A 27,997-nucleotide genomic window follows, 5' to 3' on the forward strand; every position below is an offset into this window, starting at 1 on the left:
TTTCACACTTTTATTACATTAACATCTCGCCTGGTATGTAGGATGTCGGGGTTTGAATCCCGACCCTGACGCCTGTGTGTTTGGAGTTTGCATGTTCTCCTCGTGGCTGCGTGGATTTTTCTCAGGGACCTCCCTTTTTTTTTGCCTACACATTTAGGATCAACATCGCGCGTTAAAAGTGTTTGGCTGCTATAAATTCCCACATGATAAGCCACTCTGGTGGGCTATCAATTAAGATAGCCAGGTCACTTCTGAAAAAAATAGCTATATAGCCCAATGGGTCTATATCGTTCACCCGTCGTGAGCAGTGCTGTGTACAGAGTGGCGGGTGCTGTAAAATGAGCTTCTGTGCTATACGTTCACGGGTATAATTTTGGTCATTGATTCGCAATCTTCGCACGCAGACGAGACGGGAGCCTAAGTGAGAAATGTCTCGTTTCAAGGGAGGCACCGGCAGAAATACTAGGCCCAGGATACAGGGCAAGGGGTACGGTTAATATTTGTAAAAGCTGCCAAACTAGATACGACGTCGAATAAAACAATTGCAAATCCATGCCTCGTAATTCACGCGGCTGCTGGTAAATATCACCCACACGTATGTCTAAAAGGGGAGTATATTATATTAACACGGGCAATGCTGTTGTCTCTATGGGACTATTTTTTTTCCCAGTATCAAGATGATGAAAAGAAAGAGTATAGACGCGCACGTTTTACCACAAGCATGCGTGGTTAATGCGGACCTGATGCCCTGTGATGGGTGCCTAATTGGTGTTTGAACATCTTAACATCGGTATTCTTGCCGGAAAGGGTAACGCATCTTTTTTTTTTACATAATTACATTCCCACGCAAGCCTATACGGTAAAACTCCTGTCGGCTTTTTAAGCGGAGGTGGCCTTGTCTAATTACGAGCAATAAACACTCCTGTTGTTCGTGACCTGTTATCTGCAATAACTGTGGACAAGAGGACGAATGCACTGCACAACCCCCTTCCATCGATGAAAGAAACCTCAATTGGGCGGTCCATCAACGTTTGCATCAACGTTGTAACAGATGAGCTTTACTTTTTTCCAGAAATATCCATGGCAGTCTTAGGGTCCTGTCACACATGAGTGAATTGGTTGATAAGGAGAATCGTCCTTCTGTTATCCACAGCAACAACAAAACGTGATTATTGCAGATCATATGACTTTTTATGCGCAACTCTATCCACTAAAACCAAAAAAAAAATTCAAGTGGAAGATTTTACTGCTGTCCGTGCACGTTTTTTTTGCCATTGATTGTGACACGGATAAAACAAAATAGGGCACCATGGTGATGAGATGTTAACTCTCTCGCCCAGTATGCAGGAGGTCGTGGGTTTGATCCCAAACCTGACACCTGCATATTTGGAGTTTGCATGTTCTCCCCGTGGTCGCGTAGATTTTTCTCCGGGTCCTCCGGGTTTTCCCTCCACATTTAGAATCAACATCACGCGTTTAGAGTATTTGGCTGCTGTAAATTTCCATGTGATGATAAGCCCACTTCGTTGAGCTATCATTTGTGACGAGCCAGGTGCCTTCTTAAAAATAGCTATATAGCTTAGTGGGCCTTACCTGGGAACATTAAAATTGTTTAGTTTTAGATTCTTAAGAGAATGAACTTGGGTTGGGCCAAATAAATATGTTGTGTTTCGGGGCCCAACCCAACACCCCAGTTCCAGCCCTCACATGGATTATCATCTTTCCCTTAACAATTAAAGAAAGCTCTCAACTTAAATTTGTTTTAAATAGTTGTAAAAACAATTATATCCCACATTGAATCATTTGTCACAGCCAGGTCGCTTCCGAAAAAAGAGATATACAGCTCATTGGGCCTTAACTGGTGAAATAAAAATTTCGATTTAAAGCTTTCGTGACTGCAAGGATTCATCTTCTTTGGTTCTTTCGGTAAAGTCACGTAGAATGAGAATAAAATAGTAAATTAATAAAATAAAATAACACAATAATATTCTCACGACGTTTCGGCCACAACACAAGTGGCCTTCATCAGGTGAAGGGATGAGACTGTCTGGAGGACAGCGCTGGAGCAAGATTGCAACATTAACGCTCCAGCGCTGTCCTCCAGACAGTCTCGTCCCTTCACCTGATGAAGGCCACTTGTGTTGTGGCCGAAACGTCGTGAGAATTTTATTGTGTTATTTTATTAATTTATTACTTCATTCTCATTCTACGCGACTTTACCGAAAGAACCAAAGAAGAAATAAAAATTGTTCACAGTTTCGTTTTTAGTGAAGAGCCGTGTGCTGCTTCAGGCGACTGTGGCGGGCACGTCCTCTTGGGAGTGGCGACCGGGCGTGGCGGGCACAGCGACTGTCCGTGACATCAAAGCCATCGATGCCGCGGAGAGCAGAAGAGCGGCCACTCGCTGTTATCAGCCTCAGCCGTTGTTCTCACCGCTAACCATTGGGCATGCACCGATCCATCCGTTTGTCGGTCGAAATTAATTCTGACGCTCGAGGCATCGCGAATGATGTGAATTATATGCAAACTGTTCGCTCATGCACCGACCTGCAGGCCAGTATTCTAGAATGCACGAGACGTAATGCACGGAATGTACAATGCAAAGATGCAGTACACACGAGGTGGCAGTGTGTGCTAGAATCAAATAGTGGCACTTTGTCAACAGCGCAGGGGAGGAGGGTGAATCGTTACGTGTCTCATCATTGGGAACGTAAAGAAATAATTTATTTAAACGTGTTGAGAATCAAGATTTGTGTGAATCATATCCATTATAATGTTAATGTTGCAATTAAGCTTACAGAGCCAACATTATGGGCTAATACAAGAAGGACAATGCATGACGTATATGATAAAGAATACAAAGGAGATGGTGTAAATAAATTGCAAGGATGAAACCAGCCCTCTGTTTTGGGTTCTTCTCATGCTTATACAGTACTGCTATTCAATATCACGATCAACACAATCATCGGCAGCATCAATACCATGATCACACCTCCGATTAGCATGGTTGGCTATGTATGGTGCGAAAGCAGTTCAACATACATACATACATACGATTGCAACAATTTACATACATCGTACGGCAACAAGTAGAGTTTGTGGTCTCAAAAAAAAAGGTCTACATTACACATGCAGTGTGGCAGTGTCATGTGACATGCAAGACATGATGGGAGTACTGATTCAGTGGTCGCAATTGTACATTTGTGTGTCTCGAAATCACCTTCGATGTGTATTATTCCTCATGAGTTTACAGAAAGTATGAACATGTGAACCGCATATGAACTTTACAATACATTACTCTGCATGTGCATAGTGTATTGTGGGGAGTGGTGGCACAGTGGTTAGCAATACCCGGTCACCAGAGTTCGATTCCCGCTCACTACCAATAAAAGTGGCGGTTATTTGAACCGGTCCTTGGCCTCCCCTAGGTTGACTTCGCCTTAAATGAGTACCTGGTGTGGTGTGAAAACATCAGCACGTGGGGAGACAAAGACGGCCAGGCATGGTGTTGGCCACCCACCCTGTCGTGTCCCGTGGTAGCCTTAAAAGATGCTCTCTAAATGCACTTTCTCCAAAAGTCTGTTAAAGGCTACATAGGGGATCTTTGTATTTGTGTACACTGTACGTTGTACCTATAGCATTATAGCAGAACAGCTCGAATCCGAATTCGTGTTATGAGAAGTGTTCAGCCTTCCTAAATGGTTGCAATTTTAAAGCGCTTTTTATTTTGCAAGCCTATTTCTGTGCTGAACTGATTTCATTTGCCAGACTGGTTTTAGTTTTGGTTCATAAATAGCCAGCTTGGTTCTGAAAGCCGAATGCAGCCAGTCATGTGGTTTACGGCTGTACAGTTTGCATCCTTGAAACTCAAAAGCATCAGCCAGTAGCAGATTTGAATGTTGTGCTGTAACTACACGGCTTTAATCACAAGTCTCTATCCCCCCGCGCGTAAGCAGCATTGCAATGTGCATTCCAATTAGCCATGCCTACCTTAGCCTTTGTCGAAGGACACACTTCAGGAGCGCGAATGTTCTTTAGGGTTATCTGTTGCATTTTATTGGAGCAAGGTTTGGCCGAAATGTATGGAAGATCTTCTCAGCCAGAAGTCCCATTATTGCATGGGGTTGGCTACTCCTTTTCTCTTCCTGTGTGCTTCTATTCAGTGCCTATTCTCCATTCACTTTCACCGGTGGAAATTAACAATTGGGTTTGTTTGCAAGGAATTAATGAAATACACCGTGTTAACGCCTGCGGTTTTCCCAGCCAATGTTATTATTCAGAATTGATGAAACTAAACTGTAATTTTTTTTATTTTATTTTACCAGGCAAGGCCTACTGAGCTATATAGCTCTTTTCAGAAGCGATCTGGGCACAAATGGTAACCCCCCCCGAAGTGGCTTACGTGCAAATTTATAGCAGCCAAATACTCTAAACACATGTTGATTCTAAATGTGGAGGGAAAAAACCGGAGGATCCGGAGAGAAATCCACGCGACCACGGGGAGAACTTTCAAACTCCAAATATACAGGCATTGGGGTCTGGATCGAACCCATAGCTCGGAGCTGACCATTCAGCCAGTGTTGCAAATGGCTTCAGTCCATAGCATGAGCACATTCCGCTAAAAGGACGCGTGCAGTTATGTACGGGCAAAAGTATGTCTGTTGCTTTTTTGCATGAGCGTTGTTTTGAGCGCCTGTGGAGTGGTGGTGACACCAGAATTACAGACATAAACCCACCTCCCTTCACACAAGCTGCCGGACTAATCACAACCCTCTGTTTGTTTGGTAATAAGGTACAAAGATACCGTTCTTGTTGAATGTTTTTTGTTGTTGTTGTTGTTGCAAAATTGCATTTCCCCCGATATGAACCCCCAAACCAACTGTTGCCCTTTATGAAAACAAAAAAATGAAGAGATATTGCACCATGATTTGCTCCTGTTCGCAACGTTTGTATTGTGTGCAGCCGTACATTGGTAATTGCACCGTGAAGCTAGACAAGCAGCCGACGCCGATACGGTGGCAACTTATTTGATCTGCCCCTTTTTGGGCCGGATGAGAGTGCCATCGTTTTGAAGTGGCGGGGACGGGGTCAATGTTCATATTTGCTCGCTAACCTTTGCGCCAGTGGCGATTAGCAAAGCAGACTTTGCATGCTTGCGTCTGATGCCAGAGGAGAGTGTGCATACGCGTTTCATGAATGTGCCCCCATTGGTGGAATCGATGGGAGATGAAACATTTTGTAGATTATTAGGCCTAAAATATATTTAACGTCGATTGAACTGTGTGCTTTGCGATTTATATGACGGATGATGAGAATTGATCCGCAGATTATATTATGCCTGAATACTGTAGTATCTTCCAATTATGTGCGAAATTGACGAGAGGCATTTCTTCTCCATTCGGTTTTTTTCATGATCTGATCCATAAATTAAGGGAACAAGCTGCTTGATCGTATAGGCCTATTAAATATACATTGTGTTCATATGTTACCGCACTATTGCATCATAGCCCTCAGTGATGCCTCATGGAGGTGGCCCACAATACCGACACGTCTAACGTTACATTATTGCCCTTTCCCCACCAGGCTATAAAGACTAACTTTCTGCCGGGAATTGTTTGGAGGATTTGGGTCGAGGGTTTTTTTTTTTTAAATCGATGTTGTTTGTGGATGATACAAGAGTGCCCCGGAAAAGAAAATACTTATTTTCAGTGTATTTATTTTGGTATAGCCCTATTTAGTATATGCTTGGAGAATGCGCCCGACAAGATACGTTCGGATAGGTGTGCAACGTACACCTGCGGTCGACTGGCCGTCTAGAACCATGCGAGTTGGGTGTTTTACTCAAGCACTGCAAATCGTAAAGGCGCATCACTGAAATTCCTTGCTCATGCCACTGCTGGTGGAAGGGGTCTCCACTGGAGGGAGCTCTCGAGAGCCTCCCTTAGCAGGTGTTTCGCCTACTCTTCCACACTGGGCCAGACCTCTTTGAGAGAGGTGGGAGTACCCACACTTTACCTCGCCTTACGCCACCTGCCAGTCGACTGACTGTGACCTACCGATTTGTAACTGCTGGGTGGACAGGCGGTGCATTGAATAAAGTTGCCCCATTGTTTCAGCTGCCGCATCAGGAGATGGAGTCGAACCGTGACGAGGATTGCAATTCCAGTTGTGCTAGCCACGACACCAACGCAGCATTCCCCCATATGCAAGTGCAGGACTGTACAGTAATGATATTTGCCCTGGCCACTAACCCCCTTCAAAGTGCTGGATTACAGGCGTGTGCTAGAATTCACTCGTTCAAATAACTTGACACATTTTCAAATACCACGGTACGCGTTGAGATTTGTCTTGACATCATTGCCGCTCTTCGTGCATTGTTTATACCCTGCCTTTATGAAGAGGGTTTACCGTCTTGCTTCTTACACTGGCGTGTTGTGTTATTTTACTTTGTCAAACTGAACTTTTACTTACTGGACATAACTGAAAAAGAGCTTAATAGATAATCGGATTCCTCCAGTCTAAATAAAGATTATGAGTCTGACTTTGCTGTGAATGTTTAACCCTGCATTAAGGCTGGCAAGCCATTTCATGAATACAATTTACCGAAAGAACCAAAGAGTATAGAGCGAATTGGTGTATGGGTGATGGCCTGTAGTTCGAATAGAGAACGTGATGTTAATCAGTGGAATGAGGGATATGCTTCTCACTATTTTGGAATGTCCGTTTAATAATTATTAAAAGTAATAACTTATTAGTCCAGTCATTACACTGTTGGATGAAGGCATTCCATGCCATTGTGGTCATGGGGATTGTTCGACCTGGTTAACGCAGGTCGATGCACAGGCGAGATGTTAACTAACTTGCCTGGTATACAGGAGATCCTGGGTTTGATCCCGACCCTGACGCCTATATGTTTGTATTTTGCATGTTCTCCCCGTGGACGCGTGAATTTTCCTCCGTGTCCTCTGGTTTTTTCCCTCCGCATTTAGAATCGACATCACGCGTTTAGAGTATTTGGCTGCTATAAATGTCCACGTGATAAGCCACTTCGTTGAGCTATCATTTGAGCTATATAGCTCAGTGTGCTTTACCTGGTAAAATAAAAAAAGTTTCATAAATAGTTTAGTTTTAGGATCAGATCACCACTGACATTCTCCGTGGCGCAGTGGACTGTTTAATAAGCACAATCTTGTTACACTCTACGTATGAAACACGGCAAGCGTAATGTATGGTAATTTATTGACAATGCCCAACAGTCGAGTAGTGTCGTCATAACGCAGCAGCAATCCGTAAACACCTCGGAGCTGTCATCGGTAACTTGGCGAAAAGTGTTATTTATGCCGTTGTGATCTGACAATTGCATGGACAGGCACAGTTTGCGCATGTGTAGTGACATCTGGGATGGTGCCAGCCTGGAAGGGTTCGTGCCGTTCGATGTTCCTACATCGTGGACAGCACCGTGTGGGTGGCTGTGTGTAGTACCAGCCCTAGCGTGGACAGCACCGTGTGGGTGGCTGTGTGTAACACCAGCCCTAGCGTGGACAGCACCGTGTGGGTGGCTGTGTGTAGTACCAGCCCTAGCGGGGCTTGGCGAGCACTGGGATAGTGCGGGCACCACGCACAGCGTGTGGTGGGGGCTCCCACGAGCGGGAGGGGGTGAGTGTCAGCCCAGGGGCAGGGTTGCCCCGGGCCGTGGCACTCTGGTTGAACCCGTAGACACATGATCTGGAATGTCCACACAGGGGGCCCCAGGTGGGGGGACTAGTGGGTGGTCACGTGTCTGGAGAGAGCTCTTGAGAAGGATCGAGAGGGAACGAGAATGTTCTGGAAGGCGGGCGGGGCCAAGGGCGAAGTGGCCCCACCCGGAGAGGGATATGAGGCGGGTCCCTGAGAGGGACCGGGGTCGCTTCATTCTACAGGCTGGAAGCTCAACATTTGGAACCGGGAAGCTCTACGTCTCAAGCTGAAGCTCTTCGTCCTACGAGGCAACCACGTGGTCGGAGACCCGAGTGAGGGTCCGACTCTTCGTAGCAGTAACTCGCTGCAGTCTGGTAAAGGGGCAGTTACCCCTTCGTGTCACGGTGTTACAAATAAAAGTGTTGCCTCTAAAAGGAACAACGTCTGCGACTCAGTTGGACCCACTACACATGCCGTGACAAGTGAAAAGCGTGAATACAAGTGTCCGGTGAAGTGCTGTGGCTAAGTGGTCGGTCTCTCGGGGGGAATGGGGGTGGTCTGGATCAAGCTGTTCGCTTCCACATCCTTTACTTGCACCCGTGGGTGGAGGCATGGGTTGTGGGAGAGGCGGATGAGCTGGCAGGGGGGAAGACCGGGAGGGAGATACACAGATAGAGTGATACAGATAGGGCAGTCGGTGCCGTTTGAAGTGTGTGACCCTGAGTGTATGGCGGCCGTGCCTGCGTGGATGAAGCGGGGAGGAGGGGTGGTGGTGCTGATGGGATCGGCATGCTGTTGCTGCGTGATTAACGCGGCGGCGAGATGTTAACTACCTCGCCTGGTGTACAGCAGATCGTGGGGTTCGATCCCGACCCTGACGCCTGCATATTTGGAATTTGCGTATCTCTCTTCCCGTGGACGCGTGGATTTTTCTTCGGCTCCTCCGGATGTTGTGAAAGTCAGTTTGCGAGTCTAAATAATAGCTGTATCGGATAATAGGAATTCGGGTAATAGGAGTTTAAGCATTCATTGCATGCATGTTTACATTTTAAAGCCGAATCAGCCATGAAAGTCGTTGTGGAATTATTACGCACAAGCACTTGTGTGTAATTGTCCGTGACTTATTTAAACATAATTTTAAAGAAAATGTTGTACACTTAAAAATGTTAGTGATATTAGGCAAGAGTGTTTTGAGTCTTTTGATTTAAAGCTTTCGTGACTGTAGTAATTGGTATTCTTACCGAAAGAGCTAAGAATATAGTGTTTTGAGTCGTTAGACGGTTGGAAAAGACTTGCTCAGTGCCACGGTGGCGAGACGTTAACTATCTCGCCTGCTACACAGGAGGTTGTGGATTCGATCCCGACCGTGATGCCTCGTGTATATTTGGAGTTTGCAGTGACCTTCCCTTGGTCACATTGATTTTTCTCCGGGCCCTCCGGTTTTTCCCTCCACATTTAGAAACATGCGTTAAGAGTATATAAGCCACTTCGTTGAGCTATCATTTGTGATTGCCAGGTCGCTTCTGAAAAAGAGCTACATAGCTCAGTGGGCCTTACCTGGTAAAATAAAAAGAGTTTTATGATTATGTTTTCCCAGATCCACACCACGGGAGATGTGGACACATGACACACAAATGGAAAATCACAGACTCTCACTCTCTCTCTCTGTCCCCTGTGTGCAACAGCGGCTGCGAACACCAAACCACGGACCACGTAAATTGGCACTGCTCCCCAATATACACGTGAAGGTGGTGGGTGGTGGGTAGGGAAAGGGCTACCCTCCCCCCCCCCCCGACTCATACAAATCAATTAAATGACTCAAAGAAAAAAAACTCAACACATTTGTCAATAACGTCGTGGCTTTAAAAGGAAACGTATATAATATAATGTATGTATGTTGAACTGCTTTCGCACCATCACACGGAAATGTATAGCAGCAACAATACTACCCATTAGCACGGTTGGCTACCGTACGTAGCCGACCGTGCTAATGGCCAGAAATGCAACGCATTCGCCAAATCAACTCTGCCCTAAAAAGACAAACAAATACACAGTAAATCCTCGTTATTTCGGTGTTTGATCATTCGTAATTGGGGATAATTGGACACGGCTGCGCTTTCGGCATATACACAGTATATTAGTAATTCACCATGAGCCGAATTTGCCGTACCGAATGGTCCAATATCGGCATGCACGTGGGGTGACGCCGAGTACCACGACCAAAACAACGACTCGGTCTGGTGGCGGCGCGCGTGGTCAGCGTCCGTGCAGACGGTGACGTCGCTTTGGACTTGTTTATGCACTCTGTGCAAGCCAACCCCCGCAGAAATGTCGTCTACACCTACCGTACATCAAGGAGTGATAGAACGGGACTGAAGTATAAATCCCTTAGTCTGCGAGACAAATGCAATGTTTTGGATGGAATGGATGCAGGTGTGTCAATGCGTGTATGGTGTGTGAAGAGTTTGGGGAAAAAAAAATATATTGGGGCAGGATGCACTGGGGAGTCCCATTGTACATAATTCGGAATATTTGATAATTCGGCAAGGCTAGAGCCCCATGTGTCGAATTAACAAGGGTTTACTGTATAAATAAAATAGGAAATGTTTTGGGCAGTGGACATACTTTATAAGAGAAAGATGTGCTTTGTGCCATGAAGAAAGTCCATTGCCCGAAACGTCGCCTGTTGTGTAAATTGAATCACTAATTCGGTTAAACAAGGTGTCTCTTATAAATGCTCAAAATAGGCCGTACGAAAGAAGCTGCTCGTAAGGTAACAGTGGTGAGCATTCACGTGACGGTGTACGATGAAGACGCAGTGTTGTTTATAACCTTGGTAATCGATACAAGTTGTGGTGGCTGATGGCAGCAGTGGGAGAAACGAGGCAGACCTTTAACTCTGCTCATGGGCCAGCCACTTGCAGCAGATTCACCACAGACAGAGGGGGCTGCCTTTGCCCAGCAGGAGTCAAATGACAGCCCAAGCTATTTGCGAGCTATTTGACACAAAGACAAAGATGCCTCGTATAGCCTTGAAAGACCTTTTGGGACAAGTGCTATTAGCGAGCACCTATCAGAATGAGAATCTTTATATATCCTGGAGAAATCTTATGAGATGTGAAGCTCTTTTTCATAGATATCCAGTTGGGGCAAGTCAGAAAGTTACAACAACAAATAATGCAAAAAAAACGATTGCAGTACAAAGTATAGGAAAGGTAAGCAAATCAATACAAATTAATATGTTAAATAGATTAAGTACATCAGTCCAAACGGCATAAGTACACCAATTCCCAAGCTTGGGCAAGGCAGAAAAACAACACCAAGAACAGTCCTGACCACACCAAGAAAATACACAGTCCTTCAATGAAATTGCACATTAAAATTGATCCTATGAAGGCTGGCACGGGACATGAGGGGGTGGGTGGCCAGCACCATAGCTGGCCTCCGTTGTCTTCCCAGTGACTCGTTTGAGGCTGAATCGACCTGGGGGAGGCCACAGATTCGAACTCGCTTCGCTGGTGTTCATCGCGCAGTCCGTTAACCACTGCGCCACCGCTCCCCACGCACACTCACGTGCAGGCGCGTTGCGAATGGCTGCGCACAGATGTAAAGCTTGTTAGCTTCGGAATCGTGACGGCTGGATACATATTGAAGTTTGAGCTTACTCGAATTAAACTGGCGCTTACTTGACAAGAAACCAATGTACTGTATATTTGTTGAAGGTAATGCTAAACTGCCCCAAGTGGTGTACTGTTATTCCTACTGATAGAATAACAATGTCTAATGTGAATACGTTTGATCTGTAGCCGTTAATGCATGTTAACTTTGGATCGCATGTATGTATGTATGTTGATCTTCTTGCCCAGTCGTGCTAATCGGAGGTGCGCGGGTTGGGGACAACAATGGTTGTTGCAAGGGGTTCAAATGCAACTCCACCTGCATGCCGTGTACAAAGCCACGAGACCTGTTCATCGTGGGGAACGAGGAGGAGTAAGCGTGCGTATGTTACGAGATGGGATGAGCCATTGGCGTTAGGGAAGAGGAAACGTCTTAACCCTGTGCTTGAGTAGAGGGACAGGGAGTCAAGGGTGCCGCGGTGGCGAGATGTTATCTGCCTCGCCTGGTATGGAAGAGGTAGTGGGTTCGATCCCTACCCTGACTCCTGTTGTATATTTGGAGTTTGTGTGTTTCTCTACCTGTGGTCGCGTGGTTTTTTTCACTCCAAATTTAGAATCAGCATTACGCGTTGAGAGCATCGTTGCTGCCATACATTTCCGCGTGACAAGCCACTTTGTCGAGCTATCATTTGCGATGGCCAGGTCGCTTCTGAAAAAGAGCTATACACCTTTGTGGGCCTTACCTGGTTAAATAAAACTCGTAGTAATAATAGCACACCTGGGCTGGAGGCGGATAATTCCAAGCGACGCAGACAGCGGAGGAGAAGGGGCGGGAAATCCTCTCACTGCGAGCCATGGTTGAGTCGAGTCCCCACGTCGGAAGGCCTTGGACTCTCGAGCGGAGAGCACGCCAGGAAGAAGAGATCAGAAACGAACACGGGGAAAGTTTTCCCCTTATCCATTTGCACCCTTCCTCGTCGCCGAGGATGCTGGCACGGGACATGATCCATGGATAATGGGACGATTCAGGTATCACAGGAACCATCGGGTAAGGGGAGTTGAGCGGCTTGGTTGCGTTTCCCTCTGTAAAGAATGGATCCTGAGTGGAGAAGCGAAAGAATTGGATTTGTGCTCAGAGTACGACTTGGCGTGCTACGCACATCGTGGTGAGTGTCTGTGTTGTGGGTAGCACTAATGGAGTCTGAGAGGAAACTGGAGTGGTGTGTGGCATTTGTGTTTCTCGTGGATAAGTAGACCTTAATATTCAGGTGAGAGCCCATTCAAGGGAACGTTTGTAGAATAGCACATTCCATGGCTGCCCACCAGCACCACAGTTCTGTAAACTTATTTGCGCAGACGACAGGACAATTCCCCTTAATGCAGGAAAATGCTGTGGATGATGGGAAAATACGGAAGACGTGCGGTGCCATAGTCGTAAGTGCGCTGTGTCGGGTGACGAGAGATGACGGATAGTGGCAAAAACAACAAACTCATCATGTCTGCGTTCACCTTTCATCATCACGTTAATTTTCCTGACCATCATCAGCCTTGGCCCTCGCCACTGTGCCGTCACTATCCCTCACGGTCCCGCGGTACCACGACTCGTCTCGCTCCTCGCCACGCGGGCCGATCTCTCTAAAGCGGTCCACCTCCCCATTCCACAGCCATCCTCCGCCGCATCCCCCTTCAAGCCCTTCTGACGGCGCTCCAATTCGCATCCGCCCACCACATGGCAAACGAATCACGCGCGGCGGAGCAAGGGATGGGGGGGGGTGGTGGACTGCACGCAGAGCGAGCGAGCGAGCTGCCAGAGAGAGCAGCGAGCGATGGTCGGTGGATGTGCATTCGTACGTACGTGCGTACGCTGAACTTCTTTCGCACCGTACGTAGCCGACCGTGCTAATAGGGTCCGGCGTGATAATGTAAACTCGTGAAGCGAAACACCACGGCGACGAAATGGCAGTTCCGCACGTGAGTACACGAACCCCATGTGCGTCCCGTCGCAGCATCACGCGCACTTTCAGTCGCGCTTCTGCGGCCGTTTGGAGTGCTCTTCCGATATTCGGAAGCCACTTTTAAATCATCTAGATTGAAAACTCATTTCTTTAGAACTGATTTTTGTTGTGCAGTAATTTTTTTGTCCTTCCCCCCTCCCCGCACCTCCGATTAGCACGGTTGGCGACTTGTTACAATGGAATTGGCCAAACAATCAAATACTGGACCCTCGTGGGGTGAAATTATTTCATCATCATCGTCATCTGCAGCAAGTAGTATCAATAGAAGCAATGGCATTCCGATGTATCTGTTCTTGCAGCATCGTTAATTTCAGCTGTTGATGTTTATATATACAGGGTGGCCCAATAGTCAGGACATGTAGGGTTATTATATTTCAACAGATCACATTGCATGATTTCATTTATTTTAACAAATGTTCAAACTGACTTTCATTGACATAGATGCACAACGCATACATTCTCTTTGACGAGTTTTGTAAATGACGGAATTGAGGCGACCCCACAAGAGCAATACCAATATTGTGAATAATAATACTAGATACAATATTAACTTAATTGCAATGTGTTCATACCAGTGTTAAAATTCATGAAATAACTCAAAGTGTCCTGACTTTTGGGCCACCCCTGTATATGCGTATATATTTATTAATGTATCTATGTAAATGCACGTGAAACGCAGCCAACAAAACGTGGCGAAAGCTGCATTCTGACGCTGCCGGTTTGTGTGAACAGATGGGCGCACGAGATAGGTGCACAGGCACACAGAGCATCACAGCACATGCCCTCCGGCCTGCACTCGTGCAAGTATTCACTAGTCGCGCGTCATCTGAATAGCGACGACTCGAGACGCTAAACTGAGATTAAATCTAGTTCCGCCTGCACGTCCGTGCTCATTACGGGAAGGTGGTGGGGGGGGGCTGTAGGAAACCGAGCGGGCATTTAAACAAAATCTTTCGGCCGCGTTATTTGCGTGGAGTGGCGCGCGTGCGTGGGTGCCTTTGGGCCAGACTGAATGTTATTATTGTAAGTGGAGTGGCCATTGTGTTGGAGAGGTGAGCCAGCGTGCGTGAATCGAGCTTGTGCCCGCGTGCTTGAATGAGTGTCGCTATGGCACAGGCACTCGGGTAGACGGGGCCCGAGGCATGGCAGGATGGCGAGGGCGTCTAAAAAAGTGTTTACTGCCACACCACATAGCTGCATGTGGCGCTGCAAACCAGATGCTTAGCAGCCCTTTGCCCTGGACTCGATTGTCATGGTATAGCAACATCAAGTGATCTTTTTGCAGCCCTTTATGAAGACCTCCCCACGCCGCGTTTTTTCATGCGGGCTGTTTGACCGAACCGTGTAGCTACGCTGGTCGGTGCAGACTGGCGAAGTGGTCGCTCGTGCTGGCGATGTCACTCGTCACTCACAATGGTGATGTCACTCACGCTGGCGATGTCACTCGTCTCTCACGCTGGTGATGTCACTCACGCTAGCGATGTCACTCACGCTGGTGATGTCACTCACGCTGGTGATGTCACTCACGCTGGCGATGTCACTCACGCTGGCGATGTCTCTCACAATGGTGATGTCACTCACGCTAGCGATGTCACTCGTCACTCACGCTGGTGATGTCACTCACGCTGGCGATGTCACTCACGCTAGTGATGTCACTCGTCACTCACAATGGTGATGTCACTCGTCACTCACGCTGGCGATGTCAGTCTTCACCGCGTCGTGAGCTTTCAGATGCACTTCTGCGGCCGTCTGGAACGCTTTTTCCTTGCGATATTAGAAATCCACTGGAGCTATGCACTTTTAAATCTAGATTGAAAATTAATTTATTTTGAACTGATTTGGTGTTTAGTTGGTTGTCCTCCCCCCAAACCTTCGATTGGCGCAGTTGGCTACGTACCGTGCCAAAGAAGTTCAACACACGCATACACTGGCTGCTGCTGCTGCCGGGAATTGAGCTGGGTTCATTACGCCATCGGCCTACGTATTATTATGCCATGCACAGGCTGGATGTTGCCTGGGGCGCTATGGTGGCGAGATGTTAACTACCTCTGCTGGTATGCAGGAGGTCGTGGGTTCAATCCCATCCTGGTGCCTGTATATTTGTTCTTCCTGTCGTCGAGTGGATTTTTCTCCAGGACAGTTTTTTACCCTCCACATTTAGGATCAAGATGCGTTTAGAGTAATTTGGCTGCCATACATTTCCACGTGATAAGCCACTTCGTCGCGTTATCATTTGTGGCCAGGTCGCTTCTGGAAAATAGCTACATAGCTCAATAGGCCTTACTTGGTATTATAACAATAGTACAGTAGTCCCTTGGTTAAGGGTTTTAATCCCTTCCATGAAAACTACTTTTAACCAAAATAATTGTAAATCGAATATAGAAATTACACGTTAAAAGCATTAATTCGTTCCAAGATGGTCGAAAGTTGACCTTTTTGAAAGCATAGCATATAACATTTAAACACTCAATATTAACAAATCAACGTGAGAACATATTAAAGGATTGATACGAATAGAAACATAGTTAGATAATGAATAAATAGAGCATGAAACTGTATTGCCTAAGGCGAAGAAGATGGCTGGCTTAATGGGGTTGATGGAGAAGTTGAGGTAGGAGAAAATGCATTTTTGAAAGGAGAGTCTCCTTCCATTGGAACCTCTGGAAGTTAAAAAGTGCTGGCTCAAGATGTCTAATCTGGGGCTCTTTCTGATGAAATAGTTTTTAACCCCATTTTCATGCTAATCAATAATGTCCTGCTTCATTTTAAGGCGAATTACTTTCCTACTTATCTTTTCCATTTTGCCAATTCACTCGAGGGGCCATTGAAATCACTGTTAGTTCACATGTAAGTAGAAAAATAAGTAAAAATCGCTGAGTCTGCAAGAGATATTTCCACCGCCAAAACAGAAAACGCAATGTTAACAAAGTCCAGGTCTGAACGCTCATAAATGGGGGTCGCTGATTGGCTGAGGGCATGGCTCAGCTCCAGTTACTAGCGCTCGATTGACCGAAATTGGCGCCCGCGTGCATAACATAAACACTAGCGTTCGTCAGAATTTTAACGTTCATAGAAACCATGGGATCCTATGGGAGGCGAAACGTTAACTGAAAAACCGTTAACCGATGTCACTGTTAACCGAGGGACTACTGTCGTTAGTTTTTACCTGGATATGTCCGTTTTCCTTTGGTAATCACAGGTTGTGGAAACCAAACGACTCTACACCCACATAGCCACATTGCGAATTCAATGCATTATTTGTGCCTGGAAGCTTCTAGGTATATTTAAAACTTGGTAAGGGTAGATAGGCATGTTCCTTTCTCCCCGACACACCGGAGTGCTGCAGCTATAGGGAAGATTGGCGTGTTTGATCGCGTGGCATCTTTATTTCGTTGGCTGCGTCGGGTGGAGGAGGGCGTACGACACACATTGTCGTTAAACTCTTGAAATTCATGGCCAGCCAGGCCCTGTCTATGAAATCTCACGGTTTCCCTCCGCACGACCAAGATCCCCCGCTCCTCCGTCAGCCCTTTCCAAGCTGGGACTTTTGCTTCTGCAAACTCTGGCACATTCTTGCTCGTGAGTGACCACATCATACGGCGAAAACACCGCTTTTTTCCAAAATGTGTCATGAGCAACACGTGTCCGTCATGTGACAATCCGCACTGGGTTCGGGATGGACGGGCGACAACTTTGCGTCAGTTTCGCTGCAAATGTTTGAAGTTATACGGTAAAAAAAAACCCCACCAAATACTAGGCACACATGTGCACTGTACACAACACTACTGTCTTGAAGGGATCACTGTGCTACGGACAGAATTTACAGAGATCTGGGCTTATCCTGCGGATTAATGCATCGTATTGGATTGAGTTGTAATCGTACAGAATTACTACACTGGGTCGTTTTGTTTGAGAATGCGTATTCTTAAATGTCCTTGCAAGAATACTAATTTGCAGACAGAACCACAGCATCCGTGCGGTCACCAAACAGGCGATTTCTTGGTTTCGAGTTGTATGCATGCACCACAGTGTTACAACACGATTTATATAGCGGCGTGTAAACACAGTCACGTCTCCAGACGCTTCGCAGAGCAGAGAGAGAGAGAAATAAACAACATTTGGGCTCTCAACGTGAAAACGAATGCAGTCTTAAGGTCTGGACTTGAACGAGGGCAGCAGCAATCTCAGCTGCACGAAGTTTGGGGGGGGGGGGGTGAGAAGAGAATTCAAGGCAGAGGGAGCAGAAGGCAAGAAGGAGTGACCTCCCATGGAAGCTGCTACGCACACCGGTCTCACCAATTCAAATGCGTTCACAGTCGGTGGAGTCAAATTGTGAATTGATAAAACTTACATCTGGTCCCTTTTGTCGTTGTAATTACATCTGTTTGCACGTGATCACAGCCACAAGGGGTTTGGAGTTGTGTGATTGTACAGTGAGGGGAAAAAAGTATTTGATCCCCTGCTGATTTTGTACATTTGCCCTCTGACAAAGAAATGATCAGTCTATCATTTTAATGGTAGGTTTATTTGAACAGTGAGAGGCAGAATAACAACAAAAATATCCAGAAAAACGTAATAAATTGATTTGCATTTTAATGAGGGAAATAAGTATTTTGACCCCCTCTCAATCAGAAAGATTTCTGGCTCCCAGGTGTCTTATACAGGTAACGAGCTGAGATTAGGAGCACACTCTTAAAGGGAGTGCTCCTAATCTCAGCTTGTTACTTGTATAAAAGACACCTGTCCACAGAAGCAATCAGTCAATCAGATTCCAAACTCTCCACTATGGCCAAGACCAAAGAGCTCTCCAAGGATGGCAGGGACAAGATTGTAGACCTACGCAAGGCTGGAATGGGCTACAAGACCATTGCCAAGCAGCTTGGTGAGAAGGTGACAACAGTTGGTGCGATTATTCGCCAATGGAAGAAACACAAAAGAACTGTCAATTCTCCTTCGGCCTGGGGCTCCATGCAAGATCTCAACTCGTGGAGTTGCAATGATCATGAGAACGGTGAGGAATCAGCCCAGAACTACACGGGAGGATCTTGTCAATGATTTCAAGGTAGCTTGGACCATTGTCACCAAGAAAACAATTGGTAACACACTACGCCGTGAAGGACTGAAATCCTGCAGCGCCCGCAAGGTCCCCCTGCTCAAGAAAGCACATATACATGCCCGTCTGAAGTTTGCCAATGAATATCTGAATGATTCAGAGGACAACTGGGTGAAAGTGTTGTGGTCAGATGAGACCAAAATGGAGCTCTTTGGCATCAACTCAACTCGCCGTGTTTGGAGGAGGAATGCTGCCTATGACCCCAAGAACACCATCTCCACCGTCAAACATGGAGGTGGAAACATTATGCTTTGGGGGTGTTTTTCTGCTAAGGGGACAGGACAACTTCACCACATCAAAGGACCGTGGACGGGGCCATGTACCGTCAAATCTTGGGTGAGAACCTCCTTCCCTCAGCCAGGGCATTGAAAATGGGTCGTGGATGGGTATTCCAGCATGACAATGACCAAAAACACACGGCTAAGGCAACAAAAGAGTGGCTCAAGAAGAAGCACATTAAGGTCCTAGAGTTGCCTAGCCAGTCTCCAGACCTTAATCCCATAGAAAATCTGTGGAGGGAGCTGAAGGTTCGAGTTTCCAAACGTCAGCCTCGAAACCTTAATGACTTGGAGAAGATCTGCAAAGAGGAGTGGGACAAAATCCCTCCTGAGATGTATGGAAACCTGGTGGCCAACTACAAGAAACGTCTGACCTCTGTGATTGCCAAAAAGGGTTTTGCCACCAAGTACTAAGTCATGTTTTGCAGAGGGGTCAAATACTTATTTCCCTCATTAAAATGCAAATCAATTTATAACATTTTTAGGCAATGTTTGCCAAGTTCAACATAATAAAAAAAAATTGATTTGAGGGATTCATATGAAACGGTGTTTCATAATATTGCTTTGGCAGTGGGGTGCATACGCACAAATAATATATAATTTTAAATTCAACACGTTCATCAGTAACACTGCCCTTAAAAGGAAACGATATATAATAGGCAACGTTTCAAGCAATGTCCCTTATGCATGGCACAAATCACATCTTTCTGTCGTGAAGTATTTTAATTGCCTGAAACGTTGCCTGTTATGTATATATATTGTCATTTTAGGACAGCGCTATTGGTGAATGTGTAGGGAACAGCTTATTTAACTGCTAATTGCGTAGATTATGAAGTGGGAGACTTGTTGCTGATTTTATAATTTTACGTTTTGAAATAATAAATGTTTTCTCTGATGTTTTGTAATTGCGGCTGTAGAAAATACACGTTATTTGTCCATCGTATACTACAACTCTATATATTATATCACTGCTCTTCGTGATTCCATTGCTGGATAAAGGCCTCCCCATGCCATGTCAGTCATGGTGGATTTTTGACCATGCTTCACCATGCCGGATTAGGGCAGGTTGGTGAAGTTGGAGGGGGGACAGGAAGGGCGGAGGTGTCGATGCTATGAATTTCATGGAAGGACAGCATAAACAACTTGGTTGTGCAGAAGTAGAAAACTAAAAAACTTGACAAGAAGATTTTGATATCAGAAAAAGGGGGTGGGGGGGGGGGTTGATGATGAGTGAAACGGGGGTCTCTAGGCGAAACTAAACGACGCAGACTCCTTGCTCGCGATCGACTAAGTGCGGTGCCTGCACATTAAGGTGCCGTCCTGACAGTGACGAACGGACGACATTGAATTTGGACGCTATCTTGTCAGAGGCAATATGCTGATTTCACAATGCCTCTCATTGCATAACTTACGTTTTTAAATAAAGAAAGACGGCATTGATCGTGAGCGGCTGAAAATTGGCCCGTGCCGGGCGCTTTGATGTTGCCACGTGCGGTTAAAGGAAGAGATGTGGACGCTTACCGCTGCTGCTGGTGCTCCTATCAGAAACCTGTGCTGCTGAACTCGGAAAGGCAATTCCTGACGATGTCAAATGTATTTGAATAAAGCGTAGAATCCGGCAATGTTGCGGTAACAATTTACAAAGCGCAGGGGGGAGAGAGACACCAGCAAGAGCAGTGGTGAACTGGTAATAAAGTAGTAGTCCGTTAGAAACAAGAAGAAATAGATGAGCTTAACGTTTAAAAAAAACGGAGGGGAATAGATTTATGGACGGGGAGATGAAGGTTATTTACGTACCTCAATGATTTAGGATGGAATGCGCATTATAAGTTTGAATTATTGTTTGAATGCTGAAAGAAACATGGTTATATGAGAGACTAGTTGAATAGGGATTATAGCATCTTGAGGACAGAGAGGTTCTGTAATCGTTGTTTGTGAATGGAAAACAAATGGAGGAAATAAGTTGTGAGTGGAGTTTTAAGGCTGAAGTTAAGTACAGTTCTGCATGCTTAGATTTTTACAAGTTTTGCGAGGAGTCTTATGGGGACATTTTAACATTCCGGGGGGGGGGGGGGGGTTATATAAGAAGGGGAGAGTTACATTTATCTTGGAAGGAGCTTGAGAAGAAATACTAGCAAGAGTGAGGGATTAAACATTGACTGGGTTGAGGAAACTGACCAGTTAACTTGGGAATTACTAACAGATAATTACAAACTTGTACAAATTAGTAATGTCATATTTTTCAATGTCATTTATTGACAAGAGGTATTGCAGTGTTAAGCAGAGGGCAAGCCATTGAAGAGATTGGAATATCAGGTCAATGTAATGTAAGAAAAAAACAGTATTGGTTGTTGATGTTGCTTAATACAATTTAATGAGGATGAAATGAATGACAAAGATGTTGGGTCTGCAAGAACAGCTTTTGTGCATGTCTGGTAGTTAATGAATGTTGCTATAACGGATGAAAAAACACCATTTGGAAAAGGTAGACATCATGGGGCTAAGGTGTTAGAGTCAGAAACAAATTCTTTGTTTCCAAATTAAATTAAAAGTATTCGTAGTCTTGATGAATGTGCCCTAAGGGACATAGATAGTAAGAGCGGCTGCCAAAGGTGCAGGACTAAACAAGCAGGTATTTGTTGTGGAATAACCAGAGAGGAAGCCAGAATTAATAAACTTCTGTGCCGAGGTGCGTTCATTTTTGCCAAATATTTCGGTGGCTAAGAGCACGCACACAGTTTTGCTTGTGCACGAGTTCATTGGTGGAGCGGTTAGCGCTACGCTGCGCTACGAACCTGGCGACCCGAGTTCAATTCCCGCTCACGGCCAACACCAGTGACGATTATCTCAACCGGTCCTGGGCCTCCTCCTCCTCTAGGTTGCCTCGGCCTCAAATGAGTACCTGGTGTGGCGTGTAAACATCGCCACTGGGGAGACAAAGTCAGTGGGGCATGGTGCTAGCCACCCAGGCCCGCGTGTACCGCGCCGGCCTTCATAGGTGCTACTCGCTAACGGCACTTGCCCCAACAGTCTGTTAAGGCAATACAGGGGAATCTTTGTCCTTCGTTAACCCCCAACAAAGAAAGTGTTTACTAAAACCTGTTCATATTTTTTGCGTGCAGTTGTTGCCAGTCTGATGAGATGTTACCTACATCGCCGAGTATGCCCGAGGCCGTGGGTTCGATCCCGTGGTCACTTGGCTTTTTATCCGGGTCCTCCGGTTTTCCCCTCCACATTTATGATGGACACGCACGTGCTTAGAGTGTTTGGCCGCTATACATTTCCACGTGATGATAAGCCACGTCGTTGAGCTATCATTTGTAATAGCCAGGTCGCTTCTGAAAAAGAGCCACAGAGCTCAGTGGGTGCCTTACCTGGTAAAGTAGTTTAGTTTATCTGCTTTCTCGTGGCGAACACTCGATGTACCCGCTCCGACCTGCTCTCGTCCACCTCTCCGTGTCACCGTTGCCACCTCGGAGCACCTTCAAGAAACTACCCCGGGAATACTTTAGCCTCACGTGCTTCCCGGTTGTTGTCACTGTTGTTGGGCGAACTTTTGTTGTACGTGACTTTTGAGTCCAACTTTTACGGCTGTCCTTTAAACCCGCGTCATTGTTATCGTTTTCCCCTCGTTATGTAATTTTTTTTTGTTTTCACTTGCAATTGGAAATTAGCTTGTAAGTTGTCTTTGTTATATAATCCTGCCAATTCTGTGTCCGTAGATTTAATGTGCACGGGTTTTTTTTTCTCATATCCCGCAGAATATACTTAACCACAAATGGGTTGGACTGGGAATTGAGCTGCGTGCATTACTGTCCCAGTTCCTCCTGCTCCCCACTCCCCCCTGCTCTCCACTCACACAGGACGGTTTGTGTGTCCACTTTAGGGATCTCAGCAGTTTGTAAATTTCAACCTGACGATGGCTACGCTCAACTTGCCCGTTAAAAGACCGGTCACACGGGTATTAATATTTTGAGAGCCTGCAAAAAGTTTTACAATTTTACGCGGTGGTGGTGATGATGATGATGATTATTATTTTTCTTGTTTACCCATTGAAGTCTCAAGTTTTCTTGAGGTGCGTCCCGCCAAGTTCTCGCGGTAGGGAGCGGTGTTACTGCTCGGTACAATCCCAACTGAGTAAACATTGTGCGTTTTTGTTTTAGTTATGGGAGGAGACGAGAGAACCTGGAGGACACCATGCAGAACAGGGGGAGAACATTCAAACTCCACACAGAAAAGGCTGCCTAGTCGGGAATCGAACCCACGCGCTTCTCATTGCGAGGCACAAGCGTCGCCACTGCTCCACCCTGCCGCTCACCACGTTCCATTTGAGACCTCCACAATGCGTGTCTGGTGGACGCGGGAGGAGATACAAACGAGATGTGTTGGTGCAGACAACACGGACAGTGTCACGCGTTGCAACATGCTGCACGTGTCACAACAGCGTAACCCCATCCAAGCAGAGCAACTTGGGTGGCAGAGTGTACAATGTGCTTTGCTTTGGAATGTCGTCCTCGGAAAACGTACATTTGTTCAGAGGTCGTCATCAATTGCCAATGTCTATCTGCCCGCTGGATGAAGGCCTGCCCTGGCCGTTACCACCCATCTCACGCTGACGCACAAACTACACTAGTAGGTGCTGCAATTCAAATAATGGCTCATGCTTTCAAATCGATAATTTAGAAAATCACAAATTTAACAGATTGTTTATCCGAAGCAATGTTTGAAATGTTTAACTCATTGTTAATGGAAACGATTGGAAAATATATGTGCATTATTTAAGAGCACAATTCCTTAATTTACGAATGTAAATGTTTAGTTTTTGTCCGCTGCAGTCCAGCGATTTGATCTCCAGCCATGTGCTGTCCGCCCTCCTCCAAATCTGTGCCCACGTGGCACTCACCAAAAATGTGCTGACAATTTGATTCGCCTCTTCCGAGTGTGTTATACATACAGTATTCATGAGTAACATTTTGGGAAATTTTGGGGTACCACAGTGGCGAGATGTTAACTGCCTCGCCTGGTATACAGGAGGTTGTGGCTTCGATCCCAACCCTGTGACACCTGTATATTTGGAGTTTGCATGTCTGTCTCCCCATGTTCGAGTGGATTTTTCTCTTAGTCCTCCGGTTTTTCCCTCAACATTTAGAAGCAACAAGCGTTTTAGAGTATTTGGCTGCTATACATTTATACACGATAAATTCGTTGAGCTATCATTTGTGGCCCGGTCGCTTCAGGAAAATAACTATATGGCTGAGTAGGCCTTACCTGGTAAAATAAAAAAAATAGTTTAGTTTTAGTGGTTCAGTTTTATCCATGCCACATTTTTGGCGCAAGGTTATCATCACGAAGACGCGACGTTTCACAGACAAAGGCCTGCAGTAGCTTAACAGTCAGGGAGGGGTGATGGTGCTTCTTGCGGCCTTACTCCCAATTGAGTAATGTTTAAAATTTTGCATATTTTGACCGTGAAACTGGCACACACCGACCTACCCCTTTCGATTGGCGCCAGGGTATCTTTGATTAATGTGCCGGCGGTAACAATCGGGCTGGCCTTGCCTGGCCAGTATTGAACCGCAGACCTATGCAACAAATGGGGCACGTGCTACCACCACTGTGCCGTGTTACCGCCCGCAATAATGTCATAGATCGATAGACTGTTCCCTGGCAGGCTATATCCTGTGACGGTTCATGTTTTCTGTGGCAATGACAAGAGAGCTTAGGCCTCTTTGTAGTCTGCAGGGTTAAGGGTCGCAACCATGAGTCTTGTGACCCAATGGCTGCGCTTTGTCAGCAGGTGGATCTCCACCCTGCCGTGCGGTCACGCACTGTAACGAGAGCCGTGTGTCTGGAGGGACTGAAGCGCCGTCTCCCGATTGGTCGCCACGATTGCTGCAATGAGTGAAGCGTTGGGGAGGAGAGTGAGGTACACGGGGATTCGGGTCATGCCAAATAAAACTGTAGCCAAAGTTCAAACGGTGGCGAGTTTTTTGCAAATTGTAAACATGCCCCGGCGGTGACAGGGCCCAGCATGGAACGCGTTCACCACTTGTTGCAGAGGTCTGCGGTTCGAGTACGGCAGGAAGCCCTGGTTAATACTGCTCGGGGTGTATTAACCATGAAATACTGTGAGCCGTCTGCTTCGTAGTGGATGTTGAAAGATCCCCTGATGTCATACGAAGTGAGTAGACCGTTGTGTGCCAGTGTCACGTTCCAAATGTCATTAATTAGAAATGTCCTTCTTATTACTCAATTGGAGTTATACATGGCAATCATCGTCCCCCACTGGCAGACTGATGTGCAATTGCAGGCCACGTTACGATTCACCTTGTGCTGTACCGGGACTGCTGCCACTGGGGGTGTGCTTTAAAATGTTTGATACGAGACGTGATGTAAGTTGCTTTTGGCGTGTAAAGCGCTTTGAGACGCGCCCCGGCTTGAAGGGCGCTGGATTAAAAAAAATACAATAATCTTTTTCGTAAAATAACTTTTAAAAAAATGAGTTTGGAATATCCGTTCAGCAATTTAGATTCACTGTCAATGTAGCTGTCGTACACGCAGTGTTTCAATGGAGAACTCTGCACGTGAACAGAATTGGCTGACCGTGAGAGCGATAAGCTAGTCTGCTGACTCATCCTTGTCTCCCGTTATCTGCACAGTGAAGTGACGTTTCTGTGTTTCTAAACGAGTGGCCTGATGAATATTTCATCACAAAAGGAAAAACGTCCAGATTACTAAATACCGCTCCCAGTGCGGCGGGACAGTCTTTAAGCCAAGCCTGGCATGGCATTGGCAACATAGCCGTTTCTGTAAACCTTGCATCTAATGCTGATAGAGGAAGCCTGTCCTTTATAAGCTTGAGATGAACGTAGAATATGTGTGAATTCGCCAGGCGTCTAATTGCTGCTGCTGCTGTTTTTGTAATCTCAGTCAATCACGCACACACAATTAAACAGTCTCGGCACCGTTTTGGGGCTGTTTCTCGTTCGTTGGGGGCGCATTTTTTGTCCTGGAAAGCACCTTCTTTTTATATTACTTTTTCACGAACATGTTTTATTTCCATTCACAATAAAACGTGCGAGAAGACCAGTCGAGAATAACCATTGGGCCGGCGTTGGGAGGAAGCAGTGGCACTGCGGTTAGCGAACCGTGCTGCGAGTCCCAGCCATGGTGAACATTCGTGGCGAGTGGTTTCTGAACTGATGCTGGGCCCCGCGGGCCTCAACCTTTCAAGCAATCCACGCTGGCCAACGTGGTGAAGTACGGTTAAGCAACCTCCAGCGTGGCATGCAGCGATTATTCGTAAACACTGCAACTTGATCCAAATGATATCGCTCCTGTTTTTTATCAACAGAGTTACGCGTGATTAAGGTAGTCTAGCCGGTTGGAATTGATCTGTTAATTTCCACATGAATCAATACCAGGGTAGGAATAAGCGATGTTCTAACCAAACACCGTGCTTTTCTGCTGCACCCCAAAATGTGTACCCAGAGTACACAGGATGTCTGTACAGCGTTAACTCAGACTATGGCAACGAACGTTATTCATAGGAGAAACAGGCAAGTAGTAATTGTATAGAAACAATCTACATGTAAAACAGTGCAATATATATTTTTTGTTTATTTACCTTAGGAAAAGAGAAGTACAGGACGTTTTATTATCTCTGCAGACCTTCCAATATAAAATATGGCAGTCATATTTGAACTGCAGGCCGTTGTCCTTGACATTGCTGTAAGACCTATGTGTTACGGCATTCTGATTGGCATTTGTAAAGTTTCAACAAGATTACAAACCTCTACAATTAAAATGTCTATTTTTTATAGCCTGTATCAAACGTGGCTTTGATATCTCCTAGCATTATGAACTACGGCATTTCTCCAGAAAAATCCCAACCATTTGGTTACACCTCAGTGTGTGTAAAAGCAGTGGATTTAAAGGGGTGATCTCTTATAATTCAACACCGTAGTTGTGTTTGTCAGTAAAAACTTGTAAAAAAAAAGGACAATCACAGTACTGCAGTAGGAATTCCAGAACTTGAATACTACACAGAGGTCTGGCATGTGCCTTGATTGAATCTTCATTCAACAATCTACCAGGCTAAAAGTACATTCATTAAACATTAAACGATGTAACTTTGGAACCCTGGTTTTTTGACCTGTGGCCAGCCATGGGAGTTATCAGGAAATTCATGTCATCAAAACAAGAAGCCAATGTTTACTACCACTTTATTTAACAGATGGGTTCGCCTAGTAAAGGCTTATCAAGATACCTTTTTTTTACGCAAGGTTATGATTGCTTTAGAAAAAACGTTTTTTACGTGCACTTTTATGTTTTCTTCCTTGTGATTGATCTACAGTTGTGAATTTAAGTAGTGTACACGCGAGTGAGTCGTGCATTGAACGGAGCAGCTATGTAAATGGTATGAATCTCCGTGTGTGTCTGTGTGCATGCACGTTGGCATAGTAGGGGGCACAGGTGGTGCATCGGCCAGTCATCTCAGTCAATCAACCCATGGCACCTGGGTCTGTCCCGTGAGCTGCCAGCGGGCGTTCGATACTTCACGTGGGCTTGAAGTGCACCTAGCCTGGCACAAGCGTCGTGATGACGTCACTGCCACTTATTGGCGAATCTTGTTGTGGTGGTGCATGCGTTGGTTTGCTGGTTTGTAAACTTTTGTGTTTGTTGTCATGAAGTCATAAACAGGTAAACTAATATTGATGTACAGTGCACCATAATACGCCTCCTACATTGCAATGTACAACACGGTATGTGGTGGCCATGCTGGCCCACACCTTGCACGTGTGGGCTGGGTTGGTGGTTCACACATGGATCGGAGTCCTGAGTGGTTGCTTGGAGCAATAGCCATCGTCCGTGTAATTATCTGAAGCCCGGACAGCTTCAGATATCGCTCCGCTACGGATGTTAGCCATGGCTGGTAATTGATCTTTAAATCAAACTCAGGTCACAGCAGTGTAGTGCGCTGACCAATGAGCCACCGCTCCTCCGCTTGCATAATGGTTCGTGTGGTTATGTCTAGCTACAGGGTGGTCCAGATGTCTTGTGACCCCCCCCCCCCCCCATTTAATTCTCTAAAACGTAAGATTGTTTTTAAAAGTAAGGTTTATACACACCAAAATAGAAATGAATATTAAAAGGAAAAACAATTTTTTTGGGAGTTAATTAGTTGGGGGTCACAAGACATCTGGATGGGGCTTTGAATATTTATCGTGGTTGGGTGGTATTGAAAGTGTCCAGAGAAGTTTTTTGCACAAATCAGGGGACGATACTTAAACGAGC

At 45.9% G+C, this 27,997-nt stretch overlaps 1 protein-coding gene across 6 annotated transcripts in view; it reads left to right on the forward strand.

Annotated features, from left to right (window-relative positions):
• Positions 1 to 27,997, forward strand: part of LOC116938816 (la-related protein 4-like) — a 91,206-nt gene that overhangs the window by 8,500 nt on the left and 54,709 nt on the right. The window contains exon 1 of one of the 6 annotated variants that reach the window (XM_076054981.1): positions 9,868 to 13,265. The exons of 4 other annotated variants lie outside the window; for them this stretch is intronic. In XM_076054981.1, the coding sequence (XP_075911096.1) occupies positions 13,251 to 13,265 (15 nt within the window). In that variant the 5' untranslated portion in view covers positions 9,868 to 13,250. Of the gene's footprint in view, positions 1 to 9,867; positions 13,266 to 27,997 lie in introns of those variants that run through there. One more of the 6 variants, XM_032946498.2, reaches the window with a different exon arrangement.

Source organism: Petromyzon marinus, chromosome 4 (assembly GCF_048934315.1).
Source record: "Petromyzon marinus isolate PM22_M1 ecotype Great Lakes invasive population chromosome 4, UKy_Petmar_22M1.pri1.0, whole genome shotgun sequence".
Taxonomy (NCBI): domain Eukaryota; kingdom Metazoa; phylum Chordata; class Hyperoartia; order Petromyzontiformes; family Petromyzontidae; genus Petromyzon; species Petromyzon marinus.